We start from the raw sequence: 24,590 nt of genomic DNA, 5'->3' as shown, positions 1-24,590 counted from the left end.
TCCCCCTGAGGCAGGGTAAAGAGGAGAAGGATTGATTACATTAAAATCCCTGTAAAATTTTAAACTTGTACTGGGGGAAGTCCCCCGGGAACTGGAGTCGGGTCCCTGGAGGGATCAGCCAGTTGCCATTATGACATCACAATAGGAAGGAATTTGTTTACCTCTTTGAGGCTGAGAACTGTTAACTTTGAAGGGAGCGCAAATATAAGGCTGTGTACAAGAAGTTTGATAATGCTCTTTTCAGAAATGGACATCAGATTTTTAAAATATGAATAAGAATTAAAAATGAGAGTTGATAACCAGATCGGATGTAAACTTTGTTTCTGAGATTTGGAAATACAAACAGCGCCACTTCCTACATTGTAATCTGTGCCGTTCCCATGGAATTTGAGATGAGCAGGATGTCAGTAGACACAACATCATCTGGCTCTTTAGACTTTGTGGACTTTCAAAAACTTTTGGAATTGATTTTGGATGTGAGAGATGAATTGCGGCAGAATAATATACAGATTTGCAAAATAAGATAGAACTTTGTGGAAAGTGAAGGTGGATTGGTTTCACTAGAGAATGAAGAGAAGATGAACAAGTGGACAATGAAAACGACTTTTCAGAAGAGGAGGAAGATCCATCAGTCCTGGACAATATACTCGAACTTTAAAAAGAGGAGGAAGAAGAATGGAATATTGTTCCCCCAGTGGGAGAGGGGGAACAAGACTTATGTTTGATTCAAGGAGTCCTCAAAGAAGAACCAACATGGAATAATGTCCTCCCAGTGAGAGAGGGAGGGCAGGATCCATGCTGGGGCCTGAGCTCAAGTGGAATAAAAATTGAGATAGGGCTGAAAAGTGGAAACATAGCTGGATGGTATTGTGCTACAGTTAGAAAATTGGGGGGGGGGGCAGCAAGGGACAAAGAAGGGAGAGTGGTAGATAGGTGGCGAAAGAGTGGGAGTGGGGTGAGGAGCAACAATGGGTTATTTTCTGATTGATTAAGATGGTCCGAAACTGGAACGTTTTATGGAGCTGGTTGAAGCATCTGGGAGACCCGGAGCCCAGGGGAAGGGGGGTAGAATTAGATAAAAGTGGTTAAAGGTTATTTTGATAGAATAAATAATATTTGAATGTATGGAAAAATTTTGGGATATAAATTGTGAGGCTAAAGGAAGAATTAGAGATGGGTGGGAAAATAAATTTAGATTTGGATTAATTAATGAATTATAGGTTGAGGATAGTTGATGTTTTTCCCCCTCTGTGTAGATTAGAATTGTGAGATAATGGAAAAATTATGTTAGAATGATTTAAGATGATAAAGGAAAATTGCTTAATTTAGATTTAAAAATGGACCCAGTGTGTGTGTGTGTGGGGGGGGGGAATCGAGGAAGTCTACAATGTCAGGTTAATGTAAGAATTGATATGTTTCCCCTCCCCTTTTTTTTCTCTTTTGTTTATGTCATATTGCCATTTTTTTCTTTGTTTCTATTTTTGTGAATTTTTGTATTTTGAAATGTTTGAAAATCAATAAATATTATTTGAAAACAACAACAACAAACACCTCGGGTTACAAGCACTTCGGGTTATAGACTCTGCTAACCCGGAAGTAGTACCTCGGGTTAAGAACTTTACCTCCAGATGAGAGCAGAAATTGCATGGTGGCACGGTGGCAGTGGGAGGCCCCATTAGCTAAAGTGGTACCTCAGGTTAAGAACAGTTTCAGGTTAAGAACGGACCTCCAGAACAAACTAAGTTCGTAACCAGGGGTACCACTGTATTTAAAAATAGCGTGAGCCAGGAAATGACCTATCCCCGCCACACCATTCTCTTGCCTCTCCATCCCAACAGGTTATTTGTTTCCTCTCAACAGTCAGTAAGCATTTTATGTCCACTGAAGATACTCAGTCCTTAATGGTCTAATTTTGTAGGTCTCCCCCTTTTAGGATTTCCCCTGGAGATATTTTTGTACTTGTGCAAACCTTGGAGTTTCCTTGAGCCTGCCAAAATCTTTCTTGTGAGTGGCTGCTGTCATTTGTCTATTTAAGCACAGACACCCTTCCTAGAGGATCAGAAATAGAATACAGAGTAGTTTCCAACTATCCATTAATGTGCAGACAATGTGTCACAGAATCCTTGGGTTAGGAGCCATTGTGGGGATGGGGTGGGTGGGTGAGAAGTCTATGCAGAAGGCCTAAGGGATACGAATGAATAACTGTGGAATAGAGTAACATTGGCACTAACGCTTGTTTATGATGGATGAGAGCACCAGTGGAGACACCAGCAAAAGAAGCAGCCCAAGGGAGTCGGTCATTCCAAATTTGATTTGGTCTCTGTTCCATGTTGTTTGGTCTTTCACTCGGCGGCTCATCATTGGATGGTCTGCAGTTCCTCACACTGTAATTGAAGGTCTGTCCCCCCCCCCCTCCCTCACATCTAGCTGCTTTCTTTTTCTTTTTCTTTTTGGATCAGATCAAATCTGCTTGGCTCAACTTCATGGAAAAAACCAACAACCCTGGGGTGATTGATAATGAAGTCAAAGCGAATGGGGAGGCGGGAAACATTTTACTAGTGTCAAGGGACCTTCAGGCGGCAGTGAGAAAAATGTCTCCCCAGGAGAGTGGCAGGAATATCCCTTCAAACATGACTGACCTCAGTCCATGGAATTTGGATGGCTTGCAAGCTTTTGGAGTGGTTTTTTTTGGGGGGAGTGGTTTATCCTAGATGCACACAGGTTGGGAACCAAGATTTATTTTAAGACTTGAGGCTACCGAGCAGCGTTTCTGAGTTCCCCCGAGGAAATTACATTTTGCTTGTCTGTTTAGAATTGTGCCATAATAGGAACTTTCATTCCTTGTTCTCTTATTTTGGGATTATTTATGTGTGCGTGTGTGCTTATTACTTGGAGCATGTGAGAATGTGGCCATCACAGATCTCACCACACAGATGGAAGTCTTGCATCAACTACAAATCCAGTTCTTTTCAGTGGAGTCAGTTAATCCACAGTACAAACGATCTAGAATAGGGAAATCCAAGTTGATTCAGGGGTTGTGTGAAAGAAAGCTGGGTCAGACCTTGCCTTCTATTTTTGTGGAAGTCTTTGCTCCCTGTGAAAGAGTTATTCTTTTTCTCTGCTGCTTTCACAGGAAGCAAAAGAAGTTTGTTCAAAATTTGTTGGTTTGGGGCAAGAGTAGTGCTTACCTTTGACATGAGTCAACAGTGTGATGCAGCAGCTAAAAAAGCCAATGCAATTCTGGGCTGCATCAATAGGAGTATAGCGTCTAGATCAAGGGAAGTAATGGTACCACTGTATTCTGCTCTGGTCAGACCTCACCTGGAGTACTGTGTCCAGTTCTGGGCACCACAGTCCAAGAAGGATACTGACAAGCTGGAATGTGTCCAGAGGAGGGCAACCAAAATGGTCAAAGGCCTGGAAACAATGCCTTATGGGGAACGGCTTAGGGAACTGGGTATGTTTAGCCTGGAGAAGAGAAGGTTAAGGGGTGATATGATAGCCATGTTCAAATATATAAAAGGATGTCATATAGAGGAGGGAGAAAGGTTGTTTTCTGCTGCTCCAGAGAAGCGGACACGGAGCAATGGATTCAAACTACAAGAAAGAAGATTCCACCTAAACAGTAAGAGCTGTTCGACAGTGGAATTTGCTGCCAAGAAGTGTGGTGGAGTCTCCTTCTTTGGAGGTCTTTAAGCAGAGGCTTGACAGCCATCTGTCAGGAATGCTTTGATGGTGTTTCCTGCTCGGCAGGGGGTTGGACTGGATGGCCCTTGTGGTTTCTTCCAACTCTATGATTCTACCTTTATTTAAGTGAACAAGGTAGCTGAGGGGGTCTTCTCTGCAGCTCATTTTTCTTTTAAAGCCCACTTTCAGCCATGGAAGGCATCCGGCCCAGCAGCGCTTCCTGAAATGACCATGGCACCACCACAGAACTTCACACGGTCATTCCAGGAAGTACTGGGAGCCTGTGTGCAAGGAGCCACCTGCCAGGTTGAGCACAGACAGGGCTTTCCTTGAACCGTTTCTTAAAACCTTTTCTCTCTGCCACTCTTTCCAAATATATAGTCTGCCAGGAAGTTTGTCGTCATGCTAGCGTGAAGCTGTCCCTAGTAGAGACGCTGTTGAAGATACTGGGCTGTGCTCAAGACCCACTTCAAAGGAGAAGAGGTTTTAGGGATTCGGCACTGAGATTTAGGGACTAGCACTGGCATGGGCACCCAGGAAAAGGACTGCATGAATGCAAAGTGTTGTTACTACGGTAATTAATTTGTACTGTTTTGTGTTACCTCTCTCCTTCTCTCCGCAGGGCATATATGAGTGTGAAGGAGCTGAAGGAGACACTTCAGCTGAACAGCACTCACTTCCTCAATGTCTACTTTGCTAGCTCTGTGCGAGAGGAGCTGGCGGGTGCTGCCACCTGGCCCTGGGACAAGGATGCCCTCAGCCACCTGGGTAAGCCTAGCTCTTGGGTGTACCTGGAGATTGGGGGGGTCGCCCTCTGTTGCTGACCTTTGCAAAGAAGGTTCCTTGCAGACTTGCAGGCAGAATCGGTGCTATCCTGTCCTATTAGGTGACTGTCACTTAGGAATGGCACCGAGGGCCTGCACCTTCTCCCTTGCTGCCTTGCTGTTGGGAGGGATGAGGTGGAGAACTTTGGGTGGGTGGTGACAGGGTGAGCCAGACAGTGGGGCTGTTGTCCATGGCTGCTGGTTCCAAGCATGGGATCTCCCAAAGCACAGTTGCCCCTACTTATCCTTCCCCCTGGGGGCAGCCCATCTTTGTTAGAAGACGTTTTGCAATTTTCTGAGTGGGTTCCAATTACTTCTCCACCTGGTCATCCTCCAGAGCTGACTGTGAAGCTTTGTGGTCCCTTGTGGTACCCATAACCGGCTGTCTTAACTTGCTTCATGCCACCAGCCCCTCCCCTTTCCCTCCTTTCTTTGCGTGTTACCACTGGCCCTGTTGCAATTGTAAACATGCTTACCTGGAAGAAAATCCAACGGAAATGTATTGGATTTATTTCTCCAGTAATGTGCAGGTTGTATATAGTTCTTGGCACAGGATTTACATTTTTTTTAAAATGCACGTAATACATTTGGTTCCACTCATAGTACTTTGCCTTTGATTCAAAAGCAGATTTGTGATGTGGGAATTTTTGCAGCAGAGATCTAGTTCAGAGACTTCGAGAGTTCCTCATTCCCTTTTAGGAACTCTCGAAGTCTCTGAACTAGATCTCTGCTGCAAAAATTCCCACATTGCTTGGGTTTCTCAGGAATCTTGTAGATCTTTTCAAGATACCTGTTCACAAAGTTAAACACTGGACAGCTGCCCCAAAATGTTCACCAAACCGTTTCCTTTAGCTGCCTGATCTGGGGTGTTGAGCAAGCTTCTCATTCTTGATTCCCACTCTTTTTCTCCAGCACACCACACTTCACCTCAGGGACAACTTTCTGAGGTTCAAAGCCCCCTGAAGATCCTTCATCTCTTTTTCTTCCTACTTAGGGCAGGAATGTTCACCTGATGGTCTGTGGGCCCTCAAAACCATTTTTCTTGCTCCTGCATGCCCTCACAATATTTATAGCAAATACAGTAACAAGTTTGACTAAACAGTCACCGATTTTTCTTTCGTCTTTTTTTAAATTCAAAAATTAAATATTGCAAAAATACTCTTTTTAGTATCACAGTGGAGTAAAGAGAAATGGAACCCATTTTTCTCCCACTTTAATTGGGGCAGACGGGAGAGGCCGTTTTTCTGGTGTTGATCACAAGCATATCCATTTTGGTCATTTCCAGAACTTTTAATTAGCTGTTCCTTAAGTAGGTGTGGCTGTTTACCATTGTTGAGCCAAAATACCCTTGACAGCTGTTATAAGATCTAAAAAACAACAACAAACCCTGGTCCTTCTGTGCATCAATAATTATCATCTGAATAATAACAAAACACGCAGTGTCTCAAGCCTCGCATTAACACTAATAATTTTGGGAAAGAACACATTAAAATCTGAGACAATTTTTTTTGTCTCTTATTGGCTTTGATAGAGCTTTCCGCCATTAATCTGAATACTCCTTCCTATAATGTGTCATCCAATCCAATGGCCATCAACACAACTTGAGGCAGTGAATGTCTTATATGACTTATTAAGCAATATATTTCTTTTAACTGAATCTGTTGCTCAACCATTTCATCGGGTGACTTCAGGTTGTGTTTTTAGGGGGGGGGAAGAAGTCTCCCATATTGACCACTTACTGCTAGATGCCACATACTTTACTGCAGAGCCTTGTCATCTGAAGAGAAACCAGTTTTGTTTGGATTGGCACAATATACTTTAGACTCCAGTGTGAATCCTGAAAATGCAAAGGTTGGCCGTCCTCTAGCACATACTACTGACCCAGATACTTGAGGGCCATAACATCAGGTCTTGTTGCAGAGCCATCAGAACTGACCTTTCAGCTTAGTTGGTTACAGCCAAAAGTTCAGGGGTGTTGACTTGTGTGGCTAAGTGCTTGCTTAAGTACCGTACTTGTAGCCTGCTGGGTTTTTTTTTATGAAGACCTTAATTCCCCATGTGGTAAATTCTCTGCTCTTGAAGGGAAGCCAAAGTTTTGGCCTTTGACAAGCTAGGATTATTAGCTTGCTGAGGTTTTGATCTCTAAGCAAAGGCCATCATGAACTCACTCCACACCTCTTAACTTTCATGTCTGGTGGGTGGCCCTGGCCTTTGTGCAGTCACTTGCTGACCCCTTAGAAGTTTTTTGTTGTTTAAATCAAAGCTGATTCATAACAAGTCCACAAGTAAAGTAAATGAACTGGCCAGCATGGTACCTGGAAGGGGGAGGTATGATTGCTATAGATGATATCCCAGTGCAGCAGAAGCTTTAAAAACTATTCCACCCCACTTTCCCAGAGACCTTGGGAGGCCAATTTGGCCCTTGCAATATGCAGAAATTTTCACACAGGAGAGGGATCACAGAGAACGGGCAACCTTTCCCCCATTAAATGAAATGTGTGTGTGTGTGTGTTCACCCAGTTTGAAAACAACCTAGCAGTCTTGGAGAAAGTGGGGATTGAGCACAAGGTTGCCAAGACACTTCTCAGCAGTAGCTGGCTCTCTCCCGCTCATATTTTCTCCAGTGGAAAGGGTTTCAAGTTTCTACTTGAAGGTGGGAATAGTAGGTTTTGAGGCCCCTTGTGCCCTCAGCAATCAGACTCACTTTGCTGTTTGCTGTTAGTGGTTGACACAGCGGGATTATGGCTGGGCTCTAACATCCCATTAACTTAGCTATTAGCAAGGTTTTCTTTCTCCACTCACTCACATTCTTCCCCTTTGCTTTCAGCAAGGGAGCCTCCTGTCTCAGACTGGGGTTTGGCTGGGAAATCAGCCTCAGTTTTCTTTTCCTGGTTTAATTTTTGCTTGTTAGCTAAGGAGGTCCCCGTTCAGTGAATGGATTTCTCCTGCATGCCGTCTTGCCATGCAAAAATGAAAGGTGGCCTGGCCATTCGATCTGTCGAAAAGTGTTTCTTTAAGCAGGGTCAAATGCTGTCAAATAAGGTTGATTTGCCAAGGGGAGAACTGTGTTAGCAAAGGCATTTATTGTGACAAAAACTTTGGGGAGGAGAGCCCACTTATGGCAAAATATTAACACATTGATTTTTCAGAATTCTAAATAGTGTGACTTAGTCATTATGAAAAAAAGCAACCCAAGTTCACCTTTTATAACTAAAAAGAGTTATTATTTATAGGCAACAGTGTTTCGATTCGTATGTATGATATTTAAAAGACGGTTCCTGGCCTGTATCCCATGGCCTTAGATATTAGAAACAAGGATGGAATAATGGAGTGACATTGTATGCATTTGCTCTTTCAGGCGGTGTGGTCCTCAATCCGGCCTATTATGGTATGCCGGGTCATACAAATACCATGATCCATGAAGTGGGACACATCCTAGGACTCTACCATGTCTTTAAGGGAGTAAATGAAAGGGAATCCTGTGATGACCTGTGCAGGGAGACGACACCATCCATGGAGACTGGAGATCTTTGTGCCGATACAGCACCTACTCCCAAAAGCAAACGCTGTCGGGATCCAGATCCGACCAATGACACCTGTGGCCAGACCCACTTCTCTGGAACTCCCTTCAACAATTATATGAGCTACACAGGTAAGGGGGGGGGACTTTTGCTTCATGAGGTTCAGAGATGGGCTTCAGATGAATGGCCTGTTAGCCTTTTCGTCTAGTGAGATGCTAAGAACCTCTGCATTCATTGTCAGAATAGTAAGTTGGAAGGTCTCATGATTTAACAGATAAGCATTAGGTAAAGAAAAGAGGGCTGTGGTTTTGAAAATCTCAGTAATCAAAAGGCAAATCAAACAAGCATCACATGCATTTTGTTTCCAGATCTCATGAATTCTAAATCTCCACACCCTTTCAAAGGTTTTTTTTAAAAAAGCTTCTCATCACCTAGGAACTACTAGTGGGAGGGATGTAGCTAGAGAAATAGAGCTTGCCCACCACCAGTCATGTGCAGCTTGTTTTGAAGTTCCAATATTTCAATGTATTTTCAGCATGGCCCAATGACCAGATCTCATAAAGGTAAAGGTAAAGGGACCCCTGACCATTAGGTCCAGTCGTGACCGGCTCTGGGGTTGTGGCGCTCATCTCACGTTATTGGCCGAGGGAGCCGGCGTACAGCTTCCAGGTCATGTGGCCAGCATGACAAAGCTGCTTCTGGCAAACCAGAGCAGCACATGGAAACGTTTACCTTCCCACTGTAGCGGTTCATATTTATCTACTTTCACTTTGATGTGCTTTCGAACTGCTAGATGTGCAAGAGCTGGGACAGCAACGGGAGCTCACCCCGTCGTGGGGATTCGAACCGCCGACCTTCTGACTGGCAAGCCCTAGGCTCTGTGGTTTAACCCACAGCGCTACCTGCGTCCCTAACTGGATCTCAGAGTTGACAGTAAAAAATAAATTTGGCTATCCTGTATCTGCTCCAGAGTAATGACATAACAACACAGTGACTAGCCAGAATTATGAATGGAGGTCAGAACTATAAGTAAAATTCTCCCGGAACCAATGTGTTTTGCCTGCACATTTAAAAGCAGAGGGGGCCTGGTAGACTAACCCCAGTGAAGACGAGACCCAGTCAAGGGTCACCTCTGTTTTGTGCCTACTTGCCAGATCTCCACTGGTTACAGAATATGGGGAACAGTCTGAGGCAGATCTTAAGGCCTGAGCCTGTTCATATGGGAAAAGGCAGTTCTTAACGTTCGGAGTGAGAGCCCGTGTGGTATAGTAGTTAAGAGCAGTAGACTCATAATCTGGGGAACTGGGTTCGCGTCTCTACTCCTCCACATGCAGCTGCTGGGTGACCTTGGGCTAGTCACACTTCTTTGAAGTCTCTCAGCCCCACTCACCTCACAGAGTGTTTGTTGTGGGGGAGGAAGGGGAAAGGAGAATGTTAGCCAGGCCCGGCTCTAGGGGTAGTCTCGGTGGCGCGGGGCGCCAGGGCGCTGGGAAGGCAGGGGGCGCTGCGCGCTGCGCCCGCCCACTAAGGTGGGGGGCACCGGAGCGATCTCCGCGCCAGGGCGCCCGACCTACTTGAGACAGCCCTGATGTTAGCGGCTTTGAGACTCCTTCGGGTAGGACTCCAAACTCTTCTTCTGAGTCATAGGCCATTTAAATGTTAGCTCCAGCACCTTGAGGGGCTCTGCAAGACTGACTATTGCTATGTTAGTCTTTTCCTGGTTCACTTTGCTAGCAGGGGCAACTGATGGGAGGGGAAGGCAATAAATGGTGGCTGGGAAGGCTATCTATACGTACCTCAAATCTATATGTAAGTAGATAAATTCATTTAAGAAGGGTCTCCTAAAATGTCCCTTACCCTAAGAACTGTATATGAGCAAAATTCGTTTAAAGGCAAGGTTTACTCACTCAAAAATATGCAGTATGAACAGTTGTGTGTAAGACAATCTTCAGCAGGCTTCCCCAAACTAAGGCCCAGGGGCTGGATGCGGCCCGCGAGGCTCTTTTATGCGCCGCTGGCACCCCCCACCGCCCACTGCTGCCTCCTGCTCTTAACGGCATGGCTGCCCACTTCCGGGTTGCCAGAGCATCGGAAATAGCTTGTGTGCATGCACAAGTGTCATTTCCGGCACGCTTCTGGGTTGGAGAAGGCCCGTGTGCATGCGCACAAGCTATTTCTGGTGTTCCGGTGACCCAGAAGTGCGCTGGAAATCATGTGTGCACATGCATATGGGTGCACGCTCCCGCGTGCTCTGGCCCACAGCGCAATTGGCGCTGGCAGCACCGGCCCTCGGCGACGTAAGTTTGGGGACCCCTGATCTACAGCATTAGAGACAGACAATCCCTGTATATGCTGTAGACATAGTCAACACTGAAATCAAGGGTGTGTTTCTGCACTTAGAGGGTGCTACTGCCTTTGTGAGAAGAGCCCATGTTTTCTTGTGAATTGCTTGCTTCCATTTGGTGACCTTTCCTCTGGCCTGCATCCTGCATCTGGTGTCCTTTTGACCTGACCCCTCTGTTGTGGTTGGCAGACACCCTGCTACAAAACCAACAGCACCAGCCCATGAAAGTCCCTTTGAATTCCCTGGGGCTTACTCCCAGGTAAGTGTGTAAAAGCATTACAGCCCGAGGCATCTACACCTTTGAAGTCACAATTCTATGCAGAAGCAAGTTCCACAGAGTGGGTATTATTTCTCAGGAAATGGGCATTCCTCTTTGGCAAGCTCTTTAAAGGAACCAAAAAAGCAAAGCAAAGAAGACGGCAGTGAGCTATGGATGCAATGAGCTAGCAATCCTCATCCAATTGTGTGGAAGGGAGGGAGGGAGAGGACAGAAAAGCGTACCGTGGAAATTAATGTAATCACACGTAATTTAGCTTTGTTATAGTTGGTAGGACTGCCAACGGGAAAAAAATATGACCCGTCTTACTTCTATGCTGCTTTGGGCAGCTTGATCTGTGGGAATAAGCAGAGAAGCATATGAGGATTGTGGGCTTAAATTTAATGGAGAAGATTAATCTGTAGGAGTGACCTGATGGAAGGTAGAGAGCAGATCCTATGTATAGCTAGTGCCAGGAACTATGGATTCTGTTTTCATAAGTGCAACGTCAAAAGTTGTATTTGAGTTTCTGCCTGGCCCTCTTAGCTCTGCTGCCCTGGCTCTGAGCTTTGGGGCTGGGTTCACTCATCTCTCATCCTGGCTGATTACAACTATTTGTTTTCAAGAGTCATGCATTCATCGCTGAGCTTTTGAGCTTCCTTCTTCGAAATGCCTGCCCTGCGTCTTTAGTGTTCCTTGATGTTGAAGGCAACATTCCTGGCTATTCATGAAGAAGAAGTATTGAGCTTACTTAGCACCTGTGATGATATTAAGCAGTTGCTGAAGGACTGCCATCTGTTGGCAAACGGATGGCATAACATGCCCTGAGAATTTGTACTTTCCTCTCTGGAGTGGACATAGATAGGAGTGAGATGGATGGTTCATTTCATTTCTGGTCCATGTCCCTTTCAGATGTGGAAACTCTACATTTGCTAGGGATGAAGGAGGGATTCAATTCAGCTAGCATTTATAGGCAAACCTACAAAATTTTCACTTTTCCAAACAGTATGAGGAGCAGCTTTCTATGTGCTTTGCATTAACAAAATCTGGAATTCTTATTTTTTGAAGTGGCCCTCTTACTCCCTCATCATTATGTGAGTCTTGAGGAAATCCAAAGGCACTTAAATTGCTTCAGGATGTGGCCTGATAGAATTCCTCATGCATCCCTATGTCAGGGAGGGGTGTTAGCAAATTGGAAAAGAATTCAGATGAATTTTAGGATTGTGTGAGAAATAATAATAATAATAATAATAATAATAATAATAATAATAATAATAATAATATATTATAATTTATTATTTATACCCCGTCCATCTGGCCAGGTTCCCCCAGCCACTCTGGGCGGCTTCCAACAAAATATTAAAATACAGAAATCCATCAAACATTAAAAGCTTCTCTAAACAGGGCTGCCTTGAGATGCCTTCTAAAGGTCTGGTACTTGTTGTTCTCTTTGACCTCTGGTGGGAGGGCATTCCACAGGGTGGGTGCCACTACCGAGAAGGCCCTCTGCCTGGTTCCCTGTAACTTGGCTTCTCGTAGCGAGGGAACCGCCAGAAGGCCCTCGGTACTGGACCTCAGTGTCTGGGCAGAACAATGGGGGAGGAGACGCTCCTTCAGGTATACTGGACCGAGGCCGTTTAGGGCTTTAAAGGTCAGCACCAACACTTTGAATTGTGCTCGGAAACGTACTGGGAGCCAATGTAGGTCTTTCAGGACCGGTGTTATGTGGTATTGGCGGCCGCTCCCAGTCACCAGTCTAGCTGCCACATTCTGGGTTAGTTGTAGTTTCCGGGTCACCTTCAAAGGTAGCCCCACGTAGAGCGCATTACAGTAGTCCAAGCGGGAGATAACCAGAGCATGCACCACTCTGGCGAGACAGTCTGCCGGCAGGTAGGGTCTCAGCCTGCGTACCAGATGGAGCTGATAAACAGCTGCCCTGGACACAGAATTAACCTGTGCCTCCATGGACAGCTGTGAGTCCAAAATGACTCCCAGGCTGCGTACCTGGTCCTTCAGGGGCACAGTTACCCCATTCAGAACCAGGGAATCCTCCACACCTGCCCGCCTCCTGTCCCCCACAAACAGTACTTCTGTCTTGTCAGGATTCAATCTCAATCTGTTAGCCGCCATCCATCCTCCAACCGCCTCTAGGCACTAACACAGGATCTTCACCGCCTTCACTGGTTCTGATTTAAAAGAGAGGTAGAGCTGGGTATCATCAGCATACTGATGAACACCCAGCCCAAACCCCCTGATGATCTCTCCCAGCAGCTGCATGTAGATGTTAAAAAGCATGGGGGAGAGGACAGAACCCTGAGGCACCCCACAAGTGAGAGCCCAGGGGTCTGAACACTCATCCCCCACCACTTTTTGAACACGGCCCAGGAGGAAGAAGCGGAACCACTGTATGACAGCTCCTAACCCCTCTAGATGGTCCAGAAAGATGTTATGGTCGATGGTGTCAAAAGCCGCTGAGAGATCCAGCAGAACTAGGAAACCACTCTCACCTTTGTCCCTAGCCCGCCGGAGATCATCAACCAGCGTGACCAAGACAGTTTCAGTCCCATGATGAGGCCTGAATCCCGACTGGAAGGGATCCAAATGGTCCGCTTCTTCCAGGCGTGCCCGGAGTTGCTCAGCAACCACTTGCTCGATCACTTGTGTTAGTTGATGCAACGAGGGAGTTGATGCAGATGAAAGGCTTCATGTGAAAACTGACTGGAGAAAAATTGTCTACTGCATCTCTTGTGGAGAGGGCAAGAGGGCAATGGGTTTAATCACAGCAAATAAATATTTGGAAAATATTCTCAATTATTATGAATGTTTTAGCAATGGATCAAGATGTTTTAGTGAGATTTTGGGACATCCTTCCTTAGTGGTTTTCAAAAGAGGGCTGGGCCTTCCTTGCCTCAGCTGTTAGCTGGGAGACTGAAGAGCCTCAGCAAAGCCCTGCTGGGCCTCTGGCTCACGAGGAGACCCTCTCCTGAGTCCATAGAGGATGTCCCCATTGGGTTCAAGGGAGGGGGGTCTCCTTGTGAGCCCTTGTTATAACCACATTGCTTATAGGATCAGGCAGGTCCTGTGTGTTCTGTAGATATGGAGTGGGTCAGGGAAAATAATATCTAGCTGTTTAATTTGCAAGAATGAAAGGCTTAAGGTAGCAGAGGAAAAATAATACCATCAAATATTATATTAGAAATTCAAGACTTAAGGACGTAACACTGTGAAATGTTTATAATTTGGCAAGACCAGGCTTCAGCTGAGAATGGAAATGGTTCAGAAGAGGGCAGCCCATCTCTTCTTAGTCACCTGCGTCTTGCTCTGTTTCTGGTATCAGAGGCTGGCAGTGTCGTGCAAACGTCAGGTACCCAAAGTCTTTAAAGGGTCCACCTTGTTCCACCAAACTTTTTAAGTAAAGGACGCCTGGGAGGATCAGAGACACATTGAATGCTATCTCACCTTACACACCACCCATTGAAGAGCATTTTCATAGTCTCCTAGACACGCCCAGCCCAAGGCATTTTGGAACCTGCCACAAACCACAAAATGGCATCTCCCCCCCCTGCCACCTCCCTGCCAGGGAAGAAGGGATGAGTAAAGATCTACATTGGGAACGAGGGAAGAAAGATCTAGGTCTGCTACCCCTGTAGAACTTGCTGCCAGAGGCAGACGTCTTAGAGTGGTCTTGTGGTTGGGCCGGCCCAGCTTCTGGGAAGAAAGGGACTAAATCTGGGTAATACCATTTCAGATGGCAAGCCGGGGCTCACATGACTGAATGCTCCTCTGTGAGGTATGGAACTCCCTGCCCATAGCACGCCATGGAGATGTGTCCTCAACTAGTCTCTCCGCCCCCCCCCCAGCATGCTAGTTTTTTTTATGTGGAAGCAATTTTTCTTTGGATGAGCTTTTCCTCTTGTATTGTTTTGATTGCAGACATGGTTTCATAGTCCTGACATGTTCCCACCTGAGGATTCTCTTTAAAGCAGTATCATACCCTTTAAAGAGGCATGGCTTCCCACAAAGGATCTTTGTAACTGTAGTTGGTTAAAGGTGACTTGTTAGGCGAACCCTATTTCCCCCAGACAGCTATGATTCTCAAGAGTTCTTAGGGAAGAGGGATTTATTATTAAACCACTCTGAGGAGAGAAATGCGGGGGGGGGGGTCTCCTAACTGTGGTAATGTTCAGGGATGCGGGAAAGGTTATATGATTTACTAGCTGGCCCGGCCACGCATTGCTGTGGTTCTTTCCTGTGATCCCCCCACTCTGTCCGGACACATGACTTATCCTGCCCCCCTCCCCCCACCCCCTGGTTCATCCCTGTGACTGCCCCCACCCTGTCCTGACCCATGAGCTATCGAGCCCCCACCCCTCTGGCACATCCCTGTGACTGCCCCCACCCTGTCCTGACCCATGATCTATCGAGCCCCCTTCGCCGCAGCACATCCATGTGACTGACCCCACTATGTCCTGACCCATGAGCTATTGAGTCCCCTTCTCCCCCCACCCCTCTGGCACATCCCTGTGACTGGCCCCACCCTGTCCTGACTCATGAGCTATCGAGCCCCCTCCTCCCCCACCCCCTGTCTGAGCACTCTGTTGTCTCCGGGAAGTGTTGGCCCCTCCCCCTGTTTCTCCATATCTTGGCCCCCACCCTTTGAGAAGGAACTGTCAGCCTTTGGGTTCTATTTCCCAGCATGCACTTTTCTCTGAGCCCTCTGTTGTCCCTGGGGAGTGTTGGCCCCTCCCCCCTGTATCTCCATACATTGGCTACTGCGCACGCATCGTGTGTGTGTGTGTGTGTGTGTGTGTGTGTATACATACATACATACATACATACATACATACATACATACATATATATGAAATAAGAACACGAGAAACAAGTTACTATTATTTTATTTTATTTAGGGGGTTGTCATTTATTTTGGTGGGTATTGTATGATTTGGGCGTTGTTGTGTGTTTTGTGGTTTGTTTGTTTGTTTGTTTGTTTTGGTTATTTGGATTTTCTAATTTTGGAGTCGGTGTTTTGAATGTAGGATGTGGTGTTGGTTTGAGGACTTAAACTGGGGAGAGAAAGTGCATGGTTGTTGTTGTTTTTAAAGACGCAGAGGCTGGCAATCAGTCATAATATAAAGCCTAGGTTAGAGGGGCACAACTGCCCTTACTTAAAATGGCCACCGTAGCCTCGCATGTGACACAACACCCACTAAATTAAAAAGCAAAAACCCCTCACCGTGCCCCCAAGTGCGTATTAGGGGAAATTAGAACCGCCGACCTTCTGGTCGGCAAGCCTTAGGCTCAGTGGTTTAGACCACAGCACCACCTGGGTCCCTTTTCAGGCAGTATGATACTGCTTTAAATGCTTTAGATGGGGCCTCAGTGTGAGGTAAGCTTCCTAAGCACCTGTGATTTGAAAGGCTGCACTGCCCCAGAATCTTCTCTGATGTACAGAGTATTCTGGGAGGAGCACAGGGGTGGAAGACCAGGTCAATGTTTGAGGCACACGAAGCCTACCTGCCCCCTTGAACCAAGGGATCTCTTGCCCAGACTCCCCCCACCCTCGCCTCCCCACCATCTAGCACTACGCTTCAGTTGCTTCACCAGCTTGCTTCTCTTTCTCCCGCAGATGACAATTGCACAGACAGTTTCACCCCAAACCAAGTGGCTCGGATGCACTGCTATCTGGATTTGGTATACCAGCAGTGGAGTCAGGGCAGGAGGCCCACCCCTATCCCCCTGCCAGCGGTGGTCATTGGGCAGAGCCAGGAAACCCTCACCATACACTGGCCACCCCCTCTTAGTGGGGTGCTTTATGAAAGGTAAGAGAGGAGTCTTTGGGGAAGGGGAGGAAGGCTGTCGTAGCTGAGTGTGTACGCAAGGGGAAAAGAACATCTCCGTGAATTAGTCTTGCAGAGTTTTCAAGGACTGCCAGTCCCCCTGCTCTTTGTTTCCAAGAGTCATATTTTTCTGTTCTTCCTTTGTTGCAGCTGTGAACACTCCCCAATACCATGCAGCTTTGCAACCTTTGCCTTTAATATTCCCCTTCCCCAACTGCTGGCATCCCTTTGTCTTCACTTGCCCCGCTCCTGGGGAGCCTGGGGAGATGCCCTCATGCCACATAGGATGCCAGCAGCAAAGTGTAGCTGCCTTTTAAAGCCACGAGGCAGAATATAAATGAAATGTAAATAAAAATTAAATACAAATAAAACCTCTCCCTTTTGGTCCTTCCCAGAATTTACACAACTGTTAGCTTGGGATATCAAAGGAATCAGTCAGAATTGACTATCCTTTCCTCCACCTATTCAGCTGCCATTGCACCACAGACTCTTGGTGTGACAGCTATTTACTTTAAATTCTCTACGTTGTTGTTCCTGTTGTTGTTTGTGTGTGTGTGTGTGTTTTACATACACTATACGTAACTAGGTACGTAAATTCCTTTGCAGATATGTTGTTTACATATTTGCTGATGTAAACAGGTGCCTTTTCCCTTTCCTTGTTTCTGCTGAAATTGGTTCTCTCTCCCCCCGTCCAGTTCAGTTGGGTGGGAATTAGAGTGTGTGTTCCTGGTGTTGAGCAGTTGGGACAGATTAGGGATTCTGCTGGTTTACCACCCGCTTTGCTGCCCAGCAGTCTTTTGGGGGGCTTCAACATCCATACCGAGGTGACCGGCTCTGGGGTGGCTCAGGACATCATGGCTGCCATGATGACCATGGGGCTGTCCCAATGCCAATGGCCCAACACACGTGGCAAGCCACACTCTGGACCTTATTTTCTCAACTGGGCAGGAAGAGGGTGATATTGGCATCAGTCCCTTATCATGATCAGATCACTTCCTGATGATGTTTAGGCTTTCAGCACCTTTTTTAAAATGTTTATTGCAGATTTTCTGATTACATATATAGGTAGCAATCATTATTCATTATACATAAATCACATACAGCGCTAAAAATAAAAAATAAAAAAGAATAAAAAAACCAACATATCTTTCTGTTATCACTCATTAATAACTTCGACTTTCCCGTCCGGAAGATGATGTTTTGTCTACTTCCATTTTGAGTCTCAAATTTCATGGAAGAGGCGAGATGGTGCTAATTCTTGTAGTCAAAGTTCTAATCTTAAGTTTTTTATCTGGACTGGTTCTGGCTCTAATTTTCACCTCAATTTCTGCTTTTTTAAATCCATACTGAAGAAGGTTCCCAGCCTTGCTGTTTTGACAGATTTAACACTACAGTTCAATAGTTCACGACAATAACAAGCTTCCTTTCTTTCCCTTTATGACGCCACAATAAGAACTCGTCCAAGCCTCCCGGAGCTTGCTCCCAGCTTACAGGAGGGTCTTTCAGACTTCAACGACTTTAGATTGCAGGATTTCCACTCTTTTAATTACCTCCCCTTGCACTGCAACAAAAGGGAGATTTCTAGGCCCGCTTCTAAAGGAAATTGTATCTTCCTGTCTGATGTTTCGGCTGCAGGCAAGCTAGCTGCGTCACAGTCACTCGGGGGGGGGGGATCGACCTCCGTACTTTTAAATCCCTTCCCCTGGCCAAATTCTTCTCAAAACCAATTAATAAATTGTACTCACAGTCCAAATATTCCAATTTAGGAGGTATCTGCTGCTCAAATTAACGTCGGCTCAGAGCTTCACACTGTTTAGGTAGCAATCGACCCGAGGCTCCGTCTCCACTCTGCCTACTCTCAGGGCTCTTAACGAGCTTCCCGGACAGCAAGGGGGACTTTATGGAACACTGCCAGGTGTCCACGTCCTCAGAAAGCCCGATCTGAGGTTTTTCTGGGGGAGCCACTGCGCTCCAATGGCACCCCCCCAAAAGAGCGCAGGGGCCCCGGAGACCGAGGTTTCCCCTGCCGATCAGTTAATGGCCGCAGACCGGAAGTCTGGCTTTCAGCACCTTCCCCCCTCCACAGAGGCAGGATGCCTATTAGGCTGGTCTGCCCTCAGAGACTGATGGAGTCAATGGGCTTCCAGGAAGCTCTGGGGGATTTCCCGCCCGATAGGACTGATGCTCCTGTCGAAACTCTGGCTGACCCTCTGGAACAACCGAATGGCTCAGAGCAGTGACACAATCACTCCTGTGCACCCTCTTTCACTTTGTGGAGCCCGTTTGACTCCTTGGCATACTCCAGAGCTTAGAACGATGAAACAAGCTGGGAGATGGCTTGAATGCAAGTGGAGGAAAGATCCATCTGAATGCAACCAAACAATGGCGAGGGCTAATCATCGAGTCTACCTAGTGGCAGTGAAAGTGGCAAAGAATGCTAAATGGTGGTTAATTAGAATTGGAAGCCAAAACATCTGACCTCATTGTGCCATTGTGAGGGTATATAAACAGTATTGCTTCGTTTACTTTCAGTTTTTTTAATTTAAAAAATGCTTTGTAGGTGGAATAAATAATCCTTTTTCTGATCCTTAATGAAGCCCAAAATCTGTAGTCTGAGGGTGAGGCAGGTTCCTCACACAGTTGGACTGTGGCTCTGCATGTGTTTTTTCCAGATTATGTGAAATACATGTGGATTTCCTATGTGAAAATACCTGTGTAGGCAAATGCTCTTGCTTGGAACAGCCTGCCATGGCAGATACATTTTGCAGATCTTCCTTTTGACCTTGCCCCCCCCCCGGTGTGTGAGGTGTTCTCTCCCATACTACCCTCACGTACTTGTTTTGATGGGGAAATGTTTATTTGAACATGTGTACCTTGGGGAAAGCTGAACTTGGCCTTCAGTGTAGGAATTCCAGAATGCAAAGAAAAGTGATAAAGATGAGCTGGTGATTCTTCTCACTTGTTTTCCAGTTGGCAACAACCTTCTCTGAGGCTTTATGTTTGAGTCAAGGGGTGTGTGTGTAGAGAAGACACGTATTAGTACAACAGAAAACCTGATCTTGTTCCTTCTGCTGTAACCGGCATGAGATATAGGCAGCCTTAGTGATAAGTGTGCTTGTGTACTTTGGGACTCTTGCCTTCTTGGTCTCTCTAGGACCGTGGGGTGTCTGTCTTTCTAAGAGGATAAGAAGAGCGCTCCTGGATCAAACCACCTAGTCCAGCATCCTGCTTTCACTGGGGCCAACCAGGTGCTTCTGGGAAGCCCACAAAGCAGGGCAGCCCTCTGCTCTTCAGAGGCAAAACCACCTCCAAGACTGGAGGGAAGCACACAGCCATCGTGGCTGGGACCCATCCTCCATGAATTTGTCCAAACCCTTTCAAAGACATCCAAGTTGGTGGTCATCGCTACATCTGGTTTCCTCAAGTCTCTGTGCTGGATCCCTATCTCCCCCTGTGCACATTTCTTGTCTTAAAGCTTTTTTATGACCTGGGCTGATCTTATTTTTCTACCCATATTTAGCATTCTGGTCCTGCTGGTTGAGAGAGATAGGGAACATTCCACCCCCTCAATTTGTATGTAGTGTCTCACAAGTTCCATTCTTCAGTACAAGGTAGTAAGTAAGTAAGTAAGTAATTTTTTATTCATACCCCGCCCTCCCAGGGCGGCTAACATCAAATATCAAATACATTAAAACACAATCAAACAATTGATTAAAATGCAGCTTAAAAATTAGAATCAGGATAAAAATAAATGGAAGCCCATGAATTACAACCATAGGGATCGGGAACCTCACGTTTTCACCAGGGCCAGCTATCCATGTTGGTCCCACATGAGCCAATAAAAGGGCCAAAGAGGTAACTTACAGGGTCCCATAGAAGGGGGTCTAACTGGACCCGGACTGAAGACTAGGCGGAACAGCTCCGTCTTGCAGGCCCTGCGGAAGGATGTCAAGTCCCGCAGGGCCCTGGTCTCCTGCGATAGAGCGTTCCACCAGGCTGGGGCCAAAGCCAAAAAGGCCTTGGCCCTGGTTGAGCCCAGTTTAACCTCCTTGAGGCCCAGGACCTCCAAGATATTATTATTTGCAGACCGTAAGGGAAAGCTGCTACTTCTCAGGCAAAGCACAAGGCATGGCAGTCACTGAACCTCCATTGAAGGCGCCATGCAGACTGTTGAGGTAAAAATATAAAAGCAATGGCACATTCTCCAATAACTGGGATATCATCTTAGCATAATTTCAGAGGTGTGTGTATAATTTATTCATTATTTCATTATTCATTCTTAATTTGTATTCCACTTACTGCCAAAATAGAATTCTTACCGAGCATTAAAATGAGTTCCGCAAACATTAAAGTATAAACATCCGTCATTAAAATACACAGTAAAACAGTCTTATTAAAAAATTAAAACAACCATATCCATCATTAAAATATCAGTTTATATACATTTTGAGAGGAATAGATATGGCAAACGTTCCATCAATGCAAACATTTCAGCTTTCCAGGTGGATCAATTTCTCTCTCTCGGTCCTCTGTATTTCAGGGGGTTCTCCCAACCTCCTGGAGCCAATGTGGGGAAAGGAGGAGGAAGCCCAGTGCCATTGGCAGAAGACTCGTTAGTTGAATCTGGTCCATACATATAAATAAAAACATTTCTGTCCTTGAAAGCCTCACAGTGCATAGCATGACACTGAGCAGGTTCTTAATATTAGTGGTGCTGCAGCCAGGCCACAAGCAGTATTATACACCATTCTACACACTCTCTCTGTGTGTGTGTGAGTCTGTGTCTGTCTGTGTGTCTGCCCTTGTGGAATCTGGCCTCACAAACCCATGTACAGCAGCTCACCAAAATGCCTGCGCGCACACAAATACGCGTGTCTGTCTGTCAATAGGAATGGTCTGTTACACCCTCCACCCTGAAAAGGAAATGTTTTTACTGCCAGGTGGAAGGACTTTCAGGGTGTAAAGCAGAGGTCTTCTGCTGTGAGTACAACAAAATGGCAACTGCACAGACCTCCCCTCGCCCACTTTATTGGAGTATGTGATATTTTTACTGGATCCAGGACCTGGATCCAGTGTGCAAGGCGAGAGGGAGGTGAAAAGGCCCTCATCTTCTGCCCCAGAAGCACCTGCCGTTCCAAAGCCTGAACAGGATCACATCTTATTCTTCCAGTGAAAGTTGGGGCCGCTGAATTTATTTTTATTTATTAAATTTCTACACCGCAATTCCATCCAAGGATCACAGGGGGGGGGGGTTGCAATAACCATTGAAGTGCCCTAATACAAGTTTGTCATGGCCTTTGGCTAGAACAATAAACTTAAGAACGAACTAGCGACAGTGTGGAGGAGCCACCAACTCTCTTCCACTGTAATGTGTTTGTTAGTTTGCAGTAGTGGACCACAGTTTGTGCACGTCTTATATAAGGCCTTGGGAAATCATGAGAGTTGCCATTGAAACTGCGTAGCTTGCTTCTCAAAGTCTAGAAGAGATTGAGCAGAGTATGTTTTTCTCTCGTCCTGCCCCTTCTCTCTCTCTCTCTCTCTCTCTCTCTCTCTCTCTCTCTCTCTCTCTCTCTCTCTCTCTCCCTCCCTCCCTCCCTCCCTCCCTCCCTCCCTCCCTCCCTCCCTCCCTCCCTCCCTGTGTGTGTCTTTTAGAGAGACAGGGAACCTCTGTGGAGATTGTGCTGAAGATGGGACATTCAGCCAATATGTACATGAGGCTTCCTCGCCTCGGATCTGTGATTCTTCTGGCTACTGGACTCCAGAAGAAGCAGTAGGTAAAGTTCCCAGCTCTTCTTCCTGTAACAGAAGGATTGTCAGATGGGAGCTAGAGATAACCTTGTCTGTTTAATTTTCCTTTTTAAAAAATAAATAAATAAATAAATAAAAGGTCTATCTTCCGTGTTTCGGAAATTCATTTAGGATAGTTTTGCAGCCCTAAATACACGCAAACATAAATATTGCCTCTTCATATAGGCAGAAGCCTATTAATGCTTGTATCGGCTTCTGTAATCATGGAGACACCCTCTAATGCCGGCACAGATATTTGGTTTTTGCCTCCTCGTTTTGGTCCAGCCCATGCCCTTGTACGTAGTCCTACCTCTAAGGTTGTAAGCTGCCCAGTTCACCCAATTCTCGCCTGCTCTGTTTTTCTTTAAGGGCCTCCAGATGTGGATCAGCCCTGTGAGCCCAGCTTGCAGGCTTGGAGCCCTGAGTTCAACCTGTTCAACGTGAGCATGACCACCCCTTGCCCTCAGCCGCTCGGTTGCATCTTGGAGCTGCACTTTCTGCACCCTGTTTACCCGGAGTCTCTAATGGTATGGGCAACCTACTTCTCCACGGACTCCCCCAAGGCTCTGTCGGACATTGAGATCCTGACAGAGCACGGGGACTCTGTACACCTGGGGCCCATGGGCACTTTTTGTGACATACCCCTCACGGTTAAGCTCAACCTTAACAAGAAGGTGTCTGGCGTAAAGATCTACACGTTTGATGAGCAGATGGAGATAGATGCTGCACTTCTGATATCCATGCCACAGAGCCCGCTTTGTTCCAACTGCAAACCTGTAAGGTACAGGGTTCTCCGGGACCCCCCATTTATGGATGGATCCCCAGCGATGGTGACGCAGCCGGGACGAAAGTTTACTGACATGTGAGTGAAGGCATTAGTGTTCAGGAATGCTCTCTTAGCTGCTGGTTCCTCAGGGACATACTAGGCCCCTTTCCCTTTTAAAAGCTTTTTCAGCTATGAGGGGAAACATGCGGGAAGTATTCTGCCCAGTTGCTAAGCTGAAGCCACTTGCTGGTTTTGGTGTCCTAGCTAGTGAATACAAAAGCAGTGGGATGATTGACAAGCAAGTGGTGTTTCGAAAATAGCTGTATGCTGGTGTTCACCCTGTTAAGAAGTGTTTCTCAAGCTTTCTTCTCTGGGCCACACTTCGATAGTAACAATTTGCTGGCGCCACACCAAATTTTACCTTGTAAAGAAATACATTGGCAAACTAAAAAAAGAACAACTCCTAGCAGTGCTTGATTTTGAAAATGTGTTTATCAGTATTCTGCAAAAAATAAAACAAAACACTACACTACACTACACTGAAATGTTTAAATGTTTCTTTGATTGCCCTTGAACTTTCCCGCCACCCTTGTCGCCCTCTCCTGCCACACTGGTTTGGTGTGCTACAGCCTTTGAGAACCACTGCTGTAAATGAAAGCGCTCCTGTCGGATAATAAGAGGGAAGTCTGGGACTCGGGTGGTGCTGTGAGTTAAACCACTGAGCCTGGGGCTTGCCGATCAAAAGGTCGGCGGTTCGAATCCCCGCGGCAGGGTGAGCTCCCGTTGCTCGGTCCCAGCTCCTGCCAACCTAGCAGTTCGAAAGCACGTCAAAGTGCAAGTAGATAAATAGGTACGGCTCCAGCGGGAAGGTAAACGGCATTTCCATGCACTGCTCTGGTTCTCCAGAAGCGGCTTTGTCATGCTGGCCACATGACCTGGAAGCTGTATGCCGGCTCCCTTGGCCAGTAAAGTGAGATCGGCGCCACAACCCCAGAGTCGGTCACGACTGGACCTAATGGGGTCAGGGGTCCCTTTACCTTTACCTGTGGAATCTGGTGCTGCGTTTGGGCATCAGCTGGAAATACGGGGGGGGGCAGTTTGAGCCTTTCGGATGTTAGCTGCCTATCCTTAGGATACACAGGAAATCCAGCTTAGGAAGAGGCAGGAACGTAATCCGTCTTAAGTTTTGACTTCTGTTTGCTTCTGCAGGGAAGTCACGGCAGGCCAGCTGTATCGCTACCAAGTGCAGGCTGTGGCTGGAGCTGCTGTAGGTGAAGCCTCCCCACCTCTGTTCCACATCCATGGCTCTCCCTATTGCGGGGATGGTAAAGTTAGCAGGTGAGGAGCACTGAGATAAATAGGTAAATGGCGGGAAGATAAATGGGAAGATAAACAGGGTTCTGTCTTGGGCCCAGTCTTATTCAACATCTTTATCAATGACTTGGATGATAGGCTTGAGGGCATCCTGAGCAAGTTTGCAGACGACACCAAATTGGGAGCGGTGGCTAATACCCCAGAGGACAGGATCACACTTCAAAATGACCTTAACAGATTAGACAGCTGGG

The 24,590-nt window shown here is 46.4% G+C and overlaps 1 protein-coding gene across 1 annotated transcript in view; it reads left to right on the top strand.

Moving 5' to 3' along the window:
* Positions 1 to 24,590, top strand: part of PAPPA2 (pappalysin 2) — a 128,690-nt gene that overhangs the window by 33,115 nt on the left and 70,985 nt on the right. The window contains exons 3-8 of the mRNA XM_035123579.2: positions 4,310 to 4,455; positions 7,870 to 8,163; positions 16,262 to 16,454; positions 22,125 to 22,246; positions 22,629 to 23,121; positions 24,235 to 24,363. Coding sequence (XP_034979470.2) covers positions 4,310 to 4,455; positions 7,870 to 8,163; positions 16,262 to 16,454; positions 22,125 to 22,246; positions 22,629 to 23,121; positions 24,235 to 24,363 — 1,377 coding nt within the window. The remainder of the gene's footprint in view (positions 1 to 4,309; positions 4,456 to 7,869; positions 8,164 to 16,261; positions 16,455 to 22,124; positions 22,247 to 22,628; positions 23,122 to 24,234; positions 24,364 to 24,590) is intronic.

Source organism: Zootoca vivipara, chromosome 7, assembly GCF_963506605.1.
Source record: "Zootoca vivipara chromosome 7, rZooViv1.1, whole genome shotgun sequence".
NCBI classification, from domain to species: domain Eukaryota; kingdom Metazoa; phylum Chordata; class Lepidosauria; order Squamata; family Lacertidae; genus Zootoca; species Zootoca vivipara.
Note: the sequence above shows the minus strand (reverse complement) of the source record. Positions and strands in the feature narration are given on the sequence as shown.